The sequence below is a fragment of the Balaenoptera borealis genome, assembly GCF_965194805.1.
Source record: "Balaenoptera borealis genome assembly, chromosome: 20".
Classification (NCBI taxonomy): Eukaryota; Metazoa; Chordata; class Mammalia; order Artiodactyla; family Balaenopteridae; genus Balaenoptera; species Balaenoptera borealis.
In genome coordinates, this window is record NC_138879.1 from 24,895,478 (window position 1) to 24,913,188 (window position 17,711).

The following is a 17,711-nucleotide window of genomic DNA, read 5'->3' on the forward strand; positions in this document are numbered from 1 at the left end:
CAGGCTACCAGTGCTTCCTTGGTAGGATGCCCCACCGCTCCCTCCGGGTCCCTCTATTCTGGAAGCTGTAATTTAGACGGCCTTCCCCGCCCCAATTGCTATCTGTGGCAGAAGTCACCCTTCCCTCAGGCCCTGCCCACCCCCACTAGGCTGCCTTTTCATAAACAGCTCCTAGGCTGCCCTGTTATCTTAGGCGCCGTGGCTCTGGGGAGGAGGCCCTGCCACCCTGGAGATACAAATGACCCCTCAGTCCCAGGGGAAGCCAGACCAAGGCAGGCAAAGGAAGGATGGAACCCTCACCCACCAGAGCCCAATATAGCAGCCCTCAGAACCTGACCCTGCAGTCTGCCAGGGCGGGTGGGGTGCAGAAAAGAGGAGAGCCTGTCATTATGCCCCCAACACCCTAGGGACTGGGTCAGCTTAGGCTGTGGTCTCCCCCGCGGCCCCTGCCTCAGCTCGGCATGCTCAGCCACAGGGCCATGGGGTGGGGTGGGGGGCATGGGGGGGCGTGTGGCAGTCAATAACAGCAGCAAAAGTGATGTTTCTAAAATGCAAATGTGACTGTGTCAATCCCTAGCTCCACACCTTCAGCGGCTCCCCATGGCCCTTAGGGATGAGCCTCATAACACCCTCTGCCCTCTGCCCTTTCTACCACCTCTCTCACTTTCGGACCTTGGCACAAGCTCTTCGCCTGCCTAGACACAGTTCTTCTCTTCATCTAGCTCCTACTCATACTGCAGGTCTTAGCTTAGGAGTCACTTCTCATGGACCCTTCCCCTGACATCACCACCCATCACACTCCTCCCAGGTCCTCCCTTAGACTGGAATGAGTGTCCATCCCACGTTCACCTGAAGCACCAGGCCCTTGCCTATACACTTGTCTGTCTCCCTTGCTGGCTGTAAGTGCTCCCAGGGCAGGAACTCTGTCTGGCTCAGATTGTTTCTAACACCTAGCCCAGTCCTGGTATACAGTAGGTGTTCAAGAAAAGTTTGTTGAAAGGGAATTTCCTGGCGGTCCTGTGCTTAGAACTCTGCGCTTCCATTGCAGGGGGCCCGGGTTCAATCCCTGCTCAGGGAACTAGGATCCCACAAGCTGCACAGCACGGCCAAAAAAAAAAAAAGTTTGTTGAAAGAACTCATTGATGAATAAAGGGATGGCTCCTCTGCCCTCCAGGATGAGTGGGTCTCTTGGGGGCAAGGGTATTTGCTGCTTTGGGCCCTTCATTTTCCCAGAAAGCCCCATCTTCAGTGTTCTGTCCCTTTGTCCTCTAAGTATAACTTCAGGCTTGCTGCACTGTCTGTCCGTTCTGATCTGGAATATACAGTTGCTATCGTCATGGGCCTGCCACTGGGGAGCCCTGAGGGGCTCTGAGGACGCGCTGTAGGACAAGGCAGACATCCCTGTGTTGAGAGGGAGGAAGGCACAGAAAGAGGGAGTCCCCAGGCCATGGGTCACTTACAAGCAACAATTCTGTTACTAGGAGGCAGATGCGGGTTCTTATTTCGGCACTTTTTGCTGTGATACTCCCGTATCACACACTTTGTATTCTGCTTGCTCCAAAGACAGACATTGCAAAGAAGAACCTACAACCACAGCAATGAAGCTGGAGTTAGATTGTTCTACCTGTTATCCCCCTAAATTATTGGAGGATCTCTGAAATTTGACCTCTGCATCCAAATTGCATTTCCTCCATCGTTTGTCTCATCCTGAAGTTTCACTTGAGCTTCTCCCAGACCGCCTGCCTGGGAGACCGGGAAAATATGGGCACTGCAGCTGCTTCTACCTCCCGAGAGCCTGAGACCCACTCCCAGGAATACAGCACACCACCTCCCTGCTCCTGGAGGCTGCCTGATGATGTGGCCAAAACCAGGCCCGGTGAGGACAATCAATCTAGCGGCAAAATATATTACAAAGTGAGAGCTCTGGTAGGTCCCATAATCCAGACATGCTCCCACCTCAGGGCCTTTGCACTTGCTGTTCCCTCTGCCTGATGCTCTTCCCCTCAGGTTTCTCTAGGGCTCACACACATGGGTCTTTGTTTAACTGACACTTTCGCAGTCAGACCTTCCCTGGTCGCCCTATTTAAATGGAACCTCCCTCACTCCCACCCCATTTCCCTGCTTTATTTTTCTCCATAGCACTTACTGCTTATCTAACATATAGGGTTCCTTTTCTCCCTCCCTCCCTCCATCCTTTCCTTCCTTCCACTGTCTCCTTTCTACAGAATGTAAGAAACATGTGTACAGATGTATCACTCGTTTAGTTCTCTATGGCTGTGTAACAGATGACCCTAAATTTTTAGCAGCTTAAAACTAGCATTTATTATCTCCCACAGTTTTTGAGAGCCAGGAATCCTGGAATCCACAGTTTTTGAGAGCCAGAGGTGAAGTTGCAGTCACCTCAAGGCCTGACCCAGGCTGAGGGTCTGCATCCACACTGACTTGTGTGGTTGCTGACAGGCCTCAGGTCTGCGCTGGCTGCTGGCCGGAGGCTTCAGTTCCTTTCCTTGTGGGCCTCCCTATAAGACTATTCATGACATGGCACCTTGCTGCCATGAGAGCAAGTAATCCAAAAAGAGGAAGAGCAAGAGAGTGAGAGAGCCCCCAGGAGGGAAGCCACAGTCTTATAACCTATATTGGAAGAGACGTCCCTTTGTTTTTGCCCAATGCCACAGGTCAGACTAACCCTGGGTGTGGCCACCAGGAGGCAGGCATCACTGAGGCCATCTTGGAAGCTGGCTACCAATCTCCAACACATCTTCCACACAGAGAAGATGCTCAAGAAACAGTTGTAGAATGAAAGAAGGAAGGTAGGAATGATTTCAGCAGTAATCAGTTCTCATGGGGAGCTAATAGCTGTGACCACTGCCCCATCCCTGAAGGATCTGGACCACATTCAGCTTCCCTCACCCTCCCCCCCACCTCTGTCCCTGCGATGCTGCCTTATAATTCAACTCCACCTCTTCCTAGCCATGTGACCTCGGACAAGCTGCTAAACTCACGGGCCTGTTGTGGGGATGAAAAGAGATGAGGGTGTAAACATCATAGTGTCTGACTCACACAGCCCTCAAGAAATGTAGCCATCATGGGCCGTACTGTGTGTTACTAATACCAGAGGGAAAAACCAAAGTATCTCCCTGGCGTCAGGAGCAGTTTTAGAGCTGCGTGTGGCGTGTGTGTGTTTCTACATGTTGACTCCTCCAGGAGAAGTGGCTGAGAGGAGCTGTCCAGGGTCTCAGTGCCGAGGGCGGGTCATGTGGGCCAGAGATGGTCACGTGCTGGGGCCTTAGTCACCCAAACAAGCAGGACAGACTGTTGAGCACGTGGGCCGCTGTCCATTTACAATAAGTAGCATGTGTTACCCCAGTGGTGCTTAACCTTTTTGCAGGAAGGGGAGAGGAGGGCAGGTGGTGTCACAAAACTTTTTGAAAGTTTCCATAAAAAATGCACATTGGTACATAAACACACAAAAATGTATGTAATAAACTCAGGCCATTCCCAGATGGACCACAGATTCAAAATGCTAGCACCGGACTGTGACCTTCTTGAAGGCAATGAGGAGCTTGTGTCTCTTGAACAAATGAATGCATGAATGAATAAAAAAAGAACAAAAGAGTCAACTGCCAAAAAGGCCAGAATCTTGGAATCTTTGCTGGTTAGCAGCACATCATCTCCCCTGGTATAATCACCTCTGGAAAACTGGCTGGCTTCATAAGACCTGGGTTCAAGTTTTGCCTTATCCACCCTACTGACTGTATGACCTTAGACTTGTCACCTAACCTCTCTCAGCCTCATTTTCCTCATCAGGAAAATAATGTGAATTACAGAGAGTGTTTTTTTTTTGTTTTAAGGTTTTTTTTTTTGGCCACGCAGCGCGGCTTGTGGGATCTTAGTTCCCCAACCAGGGATCGAACCCGTGCCCCCTTCAGTGGAAACGTGAGTCCTAACCACTGGAGCACCAGGGAAGTCCCCAGAGTGTTTTGTAAGCTCCAAAGTCTACTGAAAACATGAGGGACTCTTATTTTTGGTGCACCTGGACCTAGGCAAAAGGAACCCAAAAAAATGTTCCTATCAACCTGCCCTCAAGGCTTCCAGCTCCCATCAGCACAGGCCTGCCTTAGGATAGGGAGATTCCTGGGTGGGGCAGCTTGCTCAGAGGAAGGTGTAAAGACATGCTGAGCTGCCAACCCCATCTATTTTAGCATATCCACAGTCAGATGGCCAGGTTGCAACACAACTGAGGCTGGGACAGCTTGCTTTGGTCTCATTCCAGGCCTAAGGCCACACCCTACAGCAGTAGATGAGGTAGAGACTCCTGCAATCCTTCAGGCAACAAGTATTTATTGTGCGGCTGGCTGCTCTAGATCAAGGCCTGTGCAGGTGCTGCGGATATCCTGGGAGCAAACACACTATGGCCCTATCCTCCTGGAGGTGACAGTCTGATGGGAGGCAGACATTAATCAATCACCCAGGACAAGTACAGGGTGCTGTGGAGATGTGGAATGGGAAGTCCTGACATCAAGGTGGGAGGAGGGGTTGTGGGCATAACAAATTTCCTTTTAGAAGTGACATACGAGCTGAGCCCTGAACTCAGTGAGAGGCCATGGATGGTGTGGGAAGAGGCTACAGCATGTGCAAAGGGCCTGTGGTAGCACATGTGAAAGTCTGAAATAAGGCTGGTATGTTTAGGGCACACAATACGAGGAGGAGAGGGATGCAAGAAGTAACCATGGACACGAGGCAGGCAGAGACTAAATCGCCCTGTTCTCTCTAACGTGACATTTGCAAAAATGAAGAGACTAGAGTGGCAGATTTCAAGCCTCTGAAAGCTGTTTCACAGAAGGAGGGTGCTTAGAAGCCAAATGAGACGAACTACCCCAGCAAGTGGGATCTGAGTCAAACAGCACAGACTTCTTGGCCCAGAGGAGACCCTAGGGGATTACTTTGTCTACTTCATCTGTAGTGGGGGTCTGCCAGGTAGCAGAAAGGGTGTTTGCTCATTCATTTCTCTATCCTGTTCCCCCTGCCACATTACTCCCCAATCTTATTGTTTAGTGGCAGAGGACAGCAGACAGCTCAGTCAGGGTGAGCCCGTTGTATGGAGAAGGGGCCAGGGCTGGGGAAGGCAGGGAGGGAAATGTTACCCGAAAAGCTGGGTTTGCCTCTTGGTGGTGTCCAGCCAAAAGACACAACCAAACCAAAGAGTGGGAGAAGGAAGGATTAATTACCTGCAACAAGTAAGGAAAACACAAGGGATCTTCCCCAAAGCAGCAAAATTGAAGTTTTAAGCTAAGGGTACATGCATACTCTTGAAGGGAATTGGGCAGTGTACGCATATTCATGAAGTGGCTTGAGCAGAGGAGAGTCAGCATAGAATTGGGGCAAAGGTGGACAGAGTTTAAGCTTTAGTTGATTGAAGTCAGAAAAGGTCAGCATCATCACTCCTTTTGTTCCGATCAGTCTGGGGTCTCAGCTGTAGTTCCCATCCTCCACCTGGGTGGGGGCCTTAATTCCTGCAGAATTCAAAGATATGCATCGGATTGTTATGTATATCCCTTGAGGGTTAGTGTTAGGGTTAGGGTTAGGAACTAGGACTCTGTTTAATCGCTGAGCTATTGTTTCTTGATTGCCGTTCCTTTGTTCCTGCCCGTAAAATAATTAATAACTGAGACCTGTTTAAGGGCATACTTTGTAGCCAGGCTTAGATCACAAAATGGCTTAGGTCAAAAATGGCCTCACTTATGTCAAGAAAGCCAGGCCTGGTTCTCTCTCTCTGGGGACCCCCTACCCTATCTGCTTACAGAAAGATGCAGGGGTGGAGAGGTGTTTGGGGTGTTTCCAGGCTGCTCAGAGAAGGTGGAAAAGAGAGGGAAGGGGACAGCCAGCAGCAGCCAAGAAGGAGAATGGTCAGGGTGGGGCATCTCTAGGGGACCCTACCCCTGGATTATGAGTCTCTTCTTTTTCCTGGAGGCACCTCAGGTCCCAGCTGCCTTACCTGCTGAAGGACAAGACAGAAGGGCCCTGATGGTCACAGGTATAACAGAGCTGCCAGTTCTCTGAAACTCCCCCCCACCCCGCACCAACCAGGGATCGAACCCGTGCCCCCTTCAGTGGAAGTATGGAGTCGTAACCACTGGACTGCCAGGGAATTCCCTCTGACACTCTTTTGGGAAGAACTATTTGCTTGTCCCGGTCTTCTCTCTAAATTATAACTCCTGGATGGCAGGGTCTATGTCTTGCTCAATGTCATATCTCCCAGTGCCTGATGCAGATAATATCTGTTGAATGAATGAAAGGACAAACCCATAAATACTGTACAGTAGTGGTGATTTAGAGAGCAGGAGACTGGCGCTCACAGCTACTGATGCGACCCAGCTCTGAAGATCTGAGCCTTGATCTATGTTATTGCCAGATTCTTCCAAGGATGGGGGTGGGGGTGGGGCACCCTATTCCAATCTATAGGAAGGCAACTCAAAACTCAGAAACTTTTAAGGCAGGCCATGTGATGATTAAGAATAGAGCTCTGTGGCTGACTGCCTGGGTTCAAGTCCTGTTTCTGCCTCTTCCTAGCTCTGTGACCTTGGACAAATTACATACCACTCTCTTTGCCTCATTTTTCTCATCTGTAAAATGGGGGAACTAGTAGATCATAGGCTTGATGTGAGAATGAAGAAAGCTGAGGCTTTTGGAACACTGCTTGGCATACATTAAGTGCTCCATCAATGTCAGTAATTGTTGTCTAGGAAGGAGATGAGATACCTGGAAAGGGATTTATCCAGCCCTCATCCCTAAGCCCCAGCACAATGCCTTAGACCCAGAGCACCTAAAACAGATCTTGCAGAACTGCCTGAGCGGGATCACTCCCAGTGGCCTCTTCCACTAAGCCCACCTGCATCAGTTACCAGATCCCCAAGGGAACCTCTGCCTTCTGCAGACAGAGAAGTGCTGAACTGAACATTGGGACTGACCACCACTTGCTACACAGCGTCTTTGGGCAAGGTGCTTTCTTAATGTCCCCAAGCTTCTGCTTTCTTATTTGTAAAATGGAAATACTAAAACCCATCTGCCAGGGTTGATGTGGGGATTATGTTCTTGGCACCCAATCGGTGCCCGGTGCCCGGTGCCCGAATGCAATTGTCCTGGCAGCGATCTGCTCTTCCCTCTGGCCCGTGCCCCTCTCACCACCAGGCAGATTGGAGAGTCAGAGGCCACATTCCTGGCCTCCCGGCCTCCCAGGCCTTACAACCAAAACCTCGGGGGCACGAGTTACATCCTCTTTGTGAAGACCAGCTGGAGAGCTCTATTCCTGGCCACCTGAGTCAGGGTTCACCAGGGACTCCTGTCCCTGTCACCTCAGATGACTCCCATCCCCACAAGCTCTCTGCCAGATGGACTGAGCTGAGTTCTAAGGTGAACCCCATGGGAGGGGAGGAAGTTCTGCAGCCAGAGCACTGGGCAGAGGCCTCAACCTGCTGGGGGCGGGGATGGGGTGTGGGGGCGGGGATGGGGTGTGGTAGCAGGTGGGAATTCCCATTCCTTCTGTCCCCATCTTTAGACACATGGCTGATCATCCAACTTGCTTACTCATTGGCACAATGAGAGGGGAAAGTTTAAAGAGAGATAGGGTGTGTCCTGAAAATTTTAGTGCAGGGAGAATTAGGAGTTTCTACATTTATTCCATAAAGGCGCTTTGCATGAAGCCCCTGTTGAACTTTGGTATTCCTGTGGCTGGAAGGCGAAATCAGGCAGTGAGAACTCACTATAGAGGGCTACAGGAAGTTCTCTGCCCACCTCTCCTTCAGCCCGAGGGGTGAATCTGGAAACAAGGTTAAAAGGGCTAATTGCATCAAAGGGATTAGAATCTAGTGCCTCCTGAGAGCATGTGACCCTGGACAAGTCATTTGATCTCAATTTCCCTGTTGTAAACGGGAATAAATCCGAAGTGACTGTTGGTGTGAAGATTTAACAGGGAACGCAAGTGGAGCACTAATGTTGAGGAGACTAATGTTGAGGTGAACACAGCAGGGGACTTATTTCATCCAACAACAAATATCTAAGGCCTACTATGTGCCAGGGTCTATATACTAGGGACTAAGGGGACACTAATAAATAAGACAAGCGTGGTCTCCGCCCTCATGTTGCCTACAGGAGAAGCAGCGAGGCAGACACTGAATGAGAGGGTGTGGCGTGATGATTAAGGCAGCCAGGTTGGAAGCCCAGCTCTACCATTCACCAGCTGAGTGACCCTGGTCCAGCTCAACTCTTTGTGCCTTGATTTCCCAACAGTAAAACGAGCCATGCACCCACTTCATAGGGTGGTGAGGATTTCATGAACTGACATATGGAAAAATATTTATGTTACCTGAAAACTAGGTTCGCCTCTTGGTGGGTGTTGAGCCAAAAGACACAACCAAACCAAAGACCAGGAGAAGGAAGAATTTATTATTTAAAGCACACTTTCACTGCTGTGGCCCGGGTTCAACCCCTGGTCAGGGAACTAAGATCCTGCAAGCCAGGCAGCACAGCAAAAAAAAAAAAAAAAAAAAAAAAAAAAGTCAATAAGGAGAACACCAGGCATCTTTCCCAAAGGAGATTCAGCATAGGACTGGGGCAAAGGTCAACAAAGTTCAAGCTTTACTTGATTAAAGTCAGGAGGGTCAACATCTTCATTCCATCCTCCACCTGGGCAGGGGCCTTAGTTCCTACAGAACTCAAAGATATGTATCAGATTGTTATGCAGATCCCTTGAGGAGGAACTAGGACTCTGTTTTATCGCTGAGCTATTGTTTCTTGACTGCTTTTCCTTTTTTCCTGCATTCCCTCACTTTCCTTAGACTCATGAATTACTGAGACCTGTTAACGATAAGCACCGTGGCCAGGATCAGATCACAAAATGGCTTAGGTCAAAAATGGCCTCTCGGGCTTCCCTGGTGGTGCAGTGGTTAAGAATCTGCCTGCCAATGCAGGGGACACGGGTTCGAGCCCTGGTCTGGGAAGATCCCACATGCCGCGGAGCAACTAAGCCCGTGAGCCACAACTACTGAGCCTGCGCGTCTGGAGCCTGTGCTCCGCAACGGGAGAGGCAGCGACAGTGAGAGGCCCGCACACCACGATGAGGAGTGGCCCCCGCTCTCCACAGCTGGAGAAAGCCCTCGCACAGAAACGAAGACCCAACACAGCCAAAAATAAATATAAATAAATAAATAAATAAATAAAATTTTAAAAAAAGAACCTGGTGCTTAATCACTGTATAAGATTGCCTTTAAAAAAAAAAAAAAGGCCTCTCTCATGTCAAGAAAGCCATGCCTGATCTCTTTCTCCAGGGACCCCGTACCCTATCTGCTTACATTTACAGCACCTACTATGCGCTCTGTTAGCACACACGTGATCAGTATAATAAAAGGAGCTGCAGGATGTATAACAGGGCAAGAGCTGATGTCCAGGCTGAGCTTGCTCAGCAAATGGGGTGGGCGTGGTCCTGAGGAGGAAAGGGCCCCCTGCAGGGGAGCAGCAGGAAAGGGTGAGGCGTGAAGACAGGGGTGTGAGATGAAGTGGAGCAGCAAACCAGTTGAAGGAGCTGGGGCACTGGGAGTTACTGGCAAGGGTTTTAAGGGTCAGGTTTGCAGATTTAAAGCCTTGCTTCCCCTTTGTATATATGGAAACATGGCACACATTTGTCCTATTCATCAATGTACCCCTAGCCCCTGGCACAGAGATTAGGGTACTCCCTGGCTGACCCTCGCTCCCTCTCTGGTTTCCAGCCCCACTGGCCTCCAGATCACTCAGGGCCTTTGCATTTGCGCCCTCTCTTCTCCTGGGAGTGGAGCCAGGGAGACCAGGGAGGACTGAAGTTAGACCCAGGCCTGGGGCTGCCCACCTTCTCCCCACTCACACAGCCCCTTTGTGACCTCCATGAGTTAGGTGTGCCTGGGTTTGAACTCAATTTCTCCTGCTGTCAACATTCAACCATAAGTGCTGCGATCTAGTACGATACCCGGTTCATAGTATGTTCTCAGTAAATAAGTTTCTTTCCTCTCTAAACATAATCTTCTCTCCTCCTCACTACCAGGGTGGGAGGGCATAAGGGTGGGGCGGGTGTGGCTAGGAAAGGACTCACGGAGCGAGGAGAAAGTGGGTTTTTTATTTACCACACTACTTGCAAAGGGGCAGAGAGTTTGGTCCCCAACTTAGTGTTTACAGGGTAGGGGAGTGGGAAAGTCGGCAACCCCCTGTGACCTGTAACGGGGGCAAGGGTCCCAAGAAGCGGGGCGCAGTGACTCCGCCTGGAGGGCAGAGGGCACCTAGCTATGCGCACGTGGTAGAGGAACTGCTTTTCCTCGGCGGGGTCAACCGATCCCTACTCTCGGGCTTAGGAGAGCAGAACGGAATAAGGGTTGGAGATGGGGGTGCATTTCTGCAAATCTCCGGGATCAGAGCTCTGGAGGCGGCGGTGGAGAAAGTCCACAGCCCGGGCACCTCCAGGTGTGTGCTCGGGACTTACGTAGAGGCCCGCAGCCGCTCTGAGGGTGCCCCCCACCCACGCCCCTCTGAAGGGACGCGCTCCACCTCCACCCTCCTACCCTTCCCCGCAGCTCCCAATCCCACCTTCGCTCGCGCTCCGGGAGCCTCCGGAGCAGCCGGGAGGCGTGGCCTGCCGGCGGCCCGCCCCCTTAATGTTCTCCGGCACCACTGTGATTGGACAGCCGCTTGTGACGTGCGGGGACTGCGGTGGGCCCGGGTGCTGCGGCAGCCGCAGCGCCAACCGCGGCTCGGGCTCCGGCTCAGGCTCCCGGGTATTTAAAGGGGACGCGGCGGCGGCCCGGCGGGGGGATGGGGGACAAGTGGAGAGAGCGGCCCAGATGCACATCATCCACGGCCCCTCGGGAGTGGAGGGACTCGTGAGAGCCAGAACCCAGAAATCCGGGGGCGGATAAGACACCGCGTCCCCTCCAATTCCCGTAAGCACCCCTTGCTCCATCCTGCGCCCAAATACCTCAGCTAGCCCCTCTCCCCACTCTTTACACTCCAAACTCAGCCGGGACAGACCTCCGCAGCCACCGCTCCCCACGTGAGTCCTGGGTTTCCCGAAGTGGGGAGGGCTGGGGTCCCAGTGTGGGGTGGCGGCTGCGCTGAGTCTGAGAGCGCTCTTTCACGCGCGTGTCATTGGGGGAGTCTCCGGGGCGGAGGAATGAGTCCCCTTTTTCCTACCTCAGGAATGGGCTGTCCGCGTATCGGTCCGTCCCCGACTGGACAAGGCTTAGGAATCCGTGCTCCCTTGCTCCCTGCCACCCACGAGTCCCCTCGACTCCCGAGCTGCCCGCCCGCCGCCCCTCACTGGAGCGAAGCACCCGCCAGCTGGGGGTGTGCCAGAGTGCCTGCTTTCCAGCCACCTCTAAAAATATCTCTCCCCCCAGTTCCACCGGCAGCTGCCACCTCCTTGCCTATTGAGGATCCCCTACTAGCTTGTCCACCCAGGCAGGGCGAGACCAGAGGTGACTCCTGGTCTCAGCTTCCTCACTGGCACGAGAGCTCCAGGACTTGAACCCAGCTAGTCAGGACTGCAAGCTCACAACCCAGGGGGGCAATAGGGAAAGTTCTGGCTGCAGTTTTCCCAAGAAGCAGTAGAGACCCCTGAGTTCTAATCTTGATTCTGATGCTGTGTGACCCAGGATGTTATCTTGACCTCTCTGGGCCTTTCCCATTCACTGCTGGTGGTGGTGAGCAAGGAATAGACCATGACAAAGTTGGGAGTGCTGTCTGAGGGAGGGAGAGAATTCCAGCCTAGTGGTGGAATCTGATTTCTAGTGGTTGATACTAAGAGGACGCGTTACTATAGTATCTCTGGGGTCCTTGCCCCCACCACATCCTTATCCTGCACGTTTCTCGTAGAAAACCGTTAAAACTGCTAAAACTCCATCCATCCATTAAGAGGGGCATTTCAAACTTAGGGCCTATGCTTGTTTCCCTCCCCCATCCCCAGGTGTCCTCCCACCCTATTCCCATAGATGCAATGTAGCTGCACTTGTGTAAAAAGGTGCATGGGGTGGGGGGGGGGGGAGGGGAGGGGAGAGAAGCACTGCTTTTAGGTAGGACTAGAACGTGGACTCCCTGCCAGCCTGATGAAACCCTTCTCTCTCTACTCTAGCCCGCAGGAGAAGCTCAGAGGTCCTGTCCCCCTTTCCTCTGAGGGACTCTTTTTGGTGACCACAAAAGGATTTGATCACGCAGGACAAAGCTAGCAGAGGTGAGTACCTTTTTGAATGTCATAGGAGCCAGATCCGAGCAGGGCCTGGGGTCCCTCTGACTACTCTGGGGTAGGAATGGGTATCACAGCGTGGCCTTCTCAGTTTCGAGGGGAGAAACCCAGGATGCCTGGCTTTCTGCTCTGGGGACTAAAACAAGGGCAACTCACCAAATAAATGTTTAACTGATTTCCCTAAATACTAGTATTAGATGAAAAAAAATGTAACTATTTCTTTTGCTATGAGAAGTTTTGGACGTGATTAAAAACCAGTAGACTATTCCACCAAATTTAAAAAAGGAAAGAAAAGAAAAAGAACCAAGGGCAATGAAAGTTGGCTTCTGGGTGGCTCCTGGAGACCCTTTTTTATCTTTGTATCTGCCCGGCACATGTCTGTCCATGTTTGCTTTTACAAGGGGAGTGGCATCCCTTGACCTTTTCTCTTTGGATTTGCCTGGCCCCTGGGGGACATGTGATATCAGGCAGGATTCTGGAAGGCTGAAACTCCCTCTAGATGGGGCCTGGGGACAGCCCTCCCACCTCTAACCCCCCAAACGTGCCCTTCCTTCACCTCACATGCCTCCCTCCCCTTCTCTCCCATCTTCTTGAACTGTGTCTCTTCTCCCAACCCCCTCCCTTTTTTTGCCCACTGCCCCATTCAGCTTTGGCCACCACTCTCAATTCCTAGATTACAAGTTCTTAGGGAAAAGGCTGAAACCCACATCCCATCCCTAGCGAAAGTGTTTAATGCATGCGTGGTCAGGGAGTGGGGAGGGATGGGGTACCTCAAGATGGAGAGCGAGAGAGCCCCTCCCTCCTGGGATATCCCAGTCTCTGTCTTGAGGGCTACAGCTTCTCCTTGCTGTCCTGGGATGGTCTGGGGAGAGTCAACTTGACAAAGTCAGAGGGGTACCCAGTGTCACCCACTCTCACCACCAGAGGGCAGCAGCCAGCCAGACCTTTGCTCCTTTGCTCCTTAGCCTGTCTAGTCTCCTGGCTCACAGTAGCTTTCCAGACCTGTCCCAGCTGCATCTAGTCTCTCATTTAACCCCAGGATGGAGGGGAGGCACTGGGAGTTGTGGGTTTGTAGCTGCGCTGGTGAAGCCCCCACGAAGCCAAACCCTGTCCCCAAAGTTACATAGCAAAGTCCGGCAGAAATTTCAACCCGACTCCTGCTGACTGCCAGCCTCTAGAAGCACCAGGGAGGAAGACAGTCCCAGATCACCTGTGGTGCCCAGGGGTCCTGGCCCTCCAGCTGTGGTGCAGTGAGCCTGGTCATCTGCCCCTTCCCCTTTGAGGGCAGAGGGCAGGCAAGGCTGTGGCCAGGTGTTCATGAACCAGGCTCTGTGCCACGGAACCATCATAGCCTTGGGCAAGTTATTAAATCTCTGAGCCCTTCTCATCTGCTGAATTCATGGGATTGTGATGAGCAGGGAGAGAATATGAGTGAAGATGATTTGTAAACTATGATGTACCATACACAAGAATGGGGCAATGACCTTACAGAGAAAAAAGCACTGGTCTCAGACTCTGAGATCTGGTTTTGAGATCTCTCTCTGCCACATACAGTGGGTGATGTCTGCACAAGTCGATTAACCTTTCTAGGTCTCCAATTGTATCTGTAACCTTTCCAGCATCGTGGGGGATTGTTAAGAGGGTGCCTAGCAAGGGCTTTGTGGTCCTTAGCCTATCTGAGGGGCTGTTTTTACTGAGTGGTTCCTGGGGCTCAGGAGAGGGGTTAGGACAAGGAAACAAAGCCACCTGACTGGGCACCCTCAAACGGAACTTGTATGGTTGTCAGGAGCTCTGGACGACAGCTGGAGGCCAACAGTCCCTACAGGTGGTGCCCAGGGTGATGTACTGACAATGAGCGGGTGTTTTCCAGTTGCTGGCCTCCGATGCCTGTCTAGGGTAAGTGGGTCCCTCCAGGGGTCTCTTAGGATGAGGCCTCAGCTCCCATGTTCCCACCATGGGGAGGGAGGAGCCCTATCCAGCCCCTTTTAAGCCTGCCCTCACCTCTACTGCACCTCCACTAATCCCTGGAAGCTTCCATCCCAGGGGTGGGGCCCTGATGCTTTACATCCTCAACTCCAGGGATCGTGGGCCACTGAAACTCACAGACAGATGTTGGTGAGACCAGAGAGTGACTCTAGGGATGAAGTCAAAGGGACAATTTTCTTAGGGAGGCAGATAGCAGGTTCAAATCCCAGTTGGGAAATTAGGAGCTTGGCCTTCTGTTTACAGGATGTGCCAGGCCATAAACATCACAGGAATATTGGAAAGGGAGGTAGGAAGAAACCAGAAAGAGGAGTGGTTCTGTCTCAACTAACTGGGGTGGGGGGTTGAGAGGCAGAAGAAAGCCAGCATGGTGGATATTCTGAAGCTGTGCATAATCTGCTCGCTGCCCTTCTGTCACATAAAGCTGCTGGCAGGCAAAGAGGCAGGGACAGGCTGCAGAGGGCTTCTGCTCTCCATTTGCTTGCCTTCATGCCCTCACACTTGCCCTGTTGCCTCCCATCCTCTCCCTTGTGTTTCCCACCCGCCGCCCCCCCCCATCAACATGATTAACCCAAGGTCTTGACTTCCTGTCCCTTCTTCCCCGTGCCCCCTGGCATGACTTCCTCCTAGCCCTCTTCTTCCCCACTCCTGCCTCATCCCCCCCACCCATGTCCCCACTACCTGCTCCCTCCTCTGCCTTTTCAGCCACTGCTGCTCTCTTTCCTCTCCCTTACCTGTCTCCCAGGTATGTCGTGGCCTGGTGTGGGAGGCTCTGACTTCCCCAAGCCCCACTGCTTCTCCTGCTGCCCGCTTGCTTCGGACTCTGGCAGAAACCCCACCTGCTGACAAGTTCCTCCCAGGGAATTGGCAAGTGACTAGTGATGAGCTGTCAGCACAGGGCCCTAAAACTCCCCAGAGAAGTTGTGTCCCATCCTTGGACCCCTGCCCAGTGCCACTGGCTGGAAGCAGATCACAGAGAGCCTGCCTGGATTTGGGATAGTCAATCCACCTACCTGGTTCTTCCAAGAGCTAAAATCCAATTCTCTGGCCAGTGCAGAAGCCCAGGCATCTAACTCTCCAGGCCTGGCACTGATTGCCCACATGCCTTGGGTGGTGCCAACAAGTCTTCCCTGGCTCCTCCGGTCCACCACAGTCCCACAAGCCCTCGGCTGTGCATGGCCACAAAGGGGAACGAGGAGGCTGCTGGAGTTGGATGAATGGGTGGTTTCCCTTGACTATGTTAGGGGAGAGGGAGTAGAGAGTCCCTCCCACCCTCCCTGTATCCAACGGACAGCTGGGGTCACTGGAATTCTCCAGAATAGTCTAGTCCAGAAACCTCCCCAAAGGAGTGCCCCCTTGGAAGCTGCTCTTCCACTCTTTTAAGCTGACCCTGGTTAAGCCCCCATAGCCCCGCATGAGAGAAGAAGCAGGTGCCAAAGAAGCCCTTCTGGGTTCTCGAGGAGGATGGTCCCCTGAGGATAAACCCCAGCGCAGTTAACCGAGAGGTGCAAGGGGGTGGGCAGGGAAGGCTGGGGGTGGGGTCGGCGTTGCTTAACCAGTCTTGGGTCCTCCTCAGGTCTTGGATGTGCCAGCGCCTCTGGCCGTGGCCCGCTAACCAGCCTCTCCCCGGCCGGCTCCCGCCGCGCCCCCCCTCGCTTGCTCCCTCCTCCTGCTCCTCTCTCCCCTGCTCCCAGGACAGCGGGATGGCTGCGCAGGGCGCACCGCGCTTCCTCCTGACCTTCGACTTTGACGAGACTATCGTGGATGAAAACAGCGACGACTCCATCGTGCGCGCCGCGCCGGGCCAGCGGCTGCCTGAGAGCCTGCGTGCCACCTACCGCGAGGGCTTCTACAACGAGTACATGCAGCGCGTCTTCCAGTACCTGGGCGAGCAGGGCGTGCGGCCGCGGGACCTGCGCGCCATCTACGAGGCCATCCCCCTGTCGCCCGGCATGGGCGAGCTGCTGCAGTTTGTGGCCAAGCAGGGCGCCTGCTTTGAGGTTATTCTTATCTCAGACGCCAACACCTTTGGCGTGGAGAGTGCGCTGCGCGCCGCCGGCCACCACGGCCTGTTCCGCCGCATCTTCAGCAACCCGTCGGGGCCAGACGCTCGGGGGCTGCTGGCGCTGCGGCCCTTCCACGCGCACAGCTGCGCTCGCTGCCCCGCCAACATGTGCAAGCACAAGGTGCTCAGCGACTACCTGCGCGAGCGGGCCCACGACGGCGTGCACTTCGAGCGCCTTTTCTACGTGGGCGACGGCGCCAACGACTTCTGCCCCATGGGGGTGCTGGCAGAAGGCGACGTGGCCTTCCCGCGCCGCGGCTACCCCATGCACCGCCTTATCCAGGAGGCGCAGAAGGCCGAGCCCAGCTCCTTCCGCGCCAGGGTGGTGCCCTGGGAAACCGCCACCGAAGTGCGCCTCCATCTGCAACAGGTGCTGAAGACGTGCTGAGGACGTGGCCTGCAGGGGGCACCCGGGCGGGGAGGGGGTGAGGGGGTGGGGGTCGGGAAAGACAAACCTAGCTTTATTACCCCCTTTCCCTTTCGCTTTGGTATGACCCTCCGGGAATTTCCGGAATCCTAGGTTCGTCCATGTGGGGACTGGAGGAGGGAGTTCGGAGCTGTCCCCGTCTATGCAGTTAACCCAGCTCTGCTGCCTCCCCCAGTTCCACTGCAAGCAAATTCCGGAGTCTGCCCCACCCGGGTGGTGCGCATACCTGAGCAGGCAGCAGTGTTTCCGGAAACCTGGTCCTCCCAGCTGGGAGGAAGGCGTTCCCTGGCAGGGTAGAGAAGGAACATCTCCCGCTGCGTTGGGTTAACTGTTGCCTTGGGCTGCATGACCTCCCTCCCCCAGCCTTCTGTCAAGGGGACCCAGGTCCTGCACTCTCCACCACCCCTCCCCCGCACCGGACTCCCCGCGGAGAGAGGTGGCGCTCTCTGCCGACGGTCCCAGGCCTAGATCTTGCTTTACCTACTGTGACCCTACACTGCTCTCCTTGCCTCCCTCCCCCCCACCCACCCTGTCAGCATCCCAACAGGAAAAAAAGCCAGAGGGCACAGACACCTCCTGGTGGTGGAATGAGGTAGCACACTGTCCGGGTCTCGGGTCTGGCCAGCCAGGGACCTCACAGACCCCGAAGATATCTCCTCGCACCCCAGCCTCGTCTATGCAGCAAGAAACCAGGGACTTAACCAAAGTTGCCCCGCCGACTGGGCCCTCTGAGTCCCCCTTCTCCCGTATGGAACAGAAAGCCATGATGTTTTAAAGCAGAGCCAGTGGAAACCCAAGGCCCTCCTCCCTCTTTTGGTGTTTCAGAGCTATAAAGAAGGTGAAGGGGCAGAGGTGGCTGAGATCTCTTGCGCCGCAGTCTGAGGGATGAGGGTGAGGTGATCTCTGCTCTCAGAGAGCCCCACTTAAGTGAGGGAGCTGGTCCCCACTCTTGGGAGGAGTGCCCAGCTTGGGGAACCAAG

General features: G+C 53.6%; 1 protein-coding gene and 1 long non-coding RNA gene across 4 annotated transcripts; one reads left to right on the forward strand and one right to left on the reverse strand.

Annotated features, from left to right (window-relative positions):
- Positions 1-5,205: 5,205 nt before the first annotated feature.
- Positions 5,206-12,120, reverse strand: LOC309618852. Its single transcript, XR_014238645.1, has 2 exons — positions 11,209-12,120; positions 5,206-5,513 (listed from the first exon to the last, which is right to left on the reverse strand). It is a non-coding gene; the product is annotated as an uncharacterized lncRNA (long non-coding RNA).
- On the forward strand, positions 10,711-17,578 carry PHOSPHO1 (phosphoethanolamine/phosphocholine phosphatase 1). 3 transcript variants are annotated; one of them, XM_082373217.1, is made up of 4 exons: positions 10,711-11,068; positions 12,146-12,244; positions 14,043-14,152; positions 15,934-17,578. In XM_082373217.1, the coding sequence occupies exons 3-4, from the start codon at positions 14,108-14,110 to the stop codon at positions 16,690-16,692; spliced, it is 804 nt and encodes a 267-aa protein (XP_082229343.1). In that variant the 5' UTR covers positions 10,711-11,068; positions 12,146-12,244; positions 14,043-14,107; the 3' UTR covers positions 16,693-17,578. The 3 variants fall into 3 exon arrangements, with proteins under 3 accessions (XP_082229343.1, XP_082229342.1, XP_082229344.1); XM_082373216.1 differs by lacking the exons at positions 10,711-11,068; positions 12,146-12,244 and having other exon boundaries at positions 15,816-17,578; XM_082373218.1 differs by lacking the exons at positions 10,711-11,068; positions 12,146-12,244 and having other exon boundaries at positions 15,939-17,578.
- Positions 17,579-17,711: the final 133 nt, after the last annotated feature.

Excerpts from the sequence above, each read along its gene's own strand:
- PHOSPHO1 (XM_082373216.1), top strand. The coding sequence starts at position 15,823 with ATGTGCCAGCGCCTCTGGCCGTGGCCCGCTAACCAGCCTCTCCCCGGC.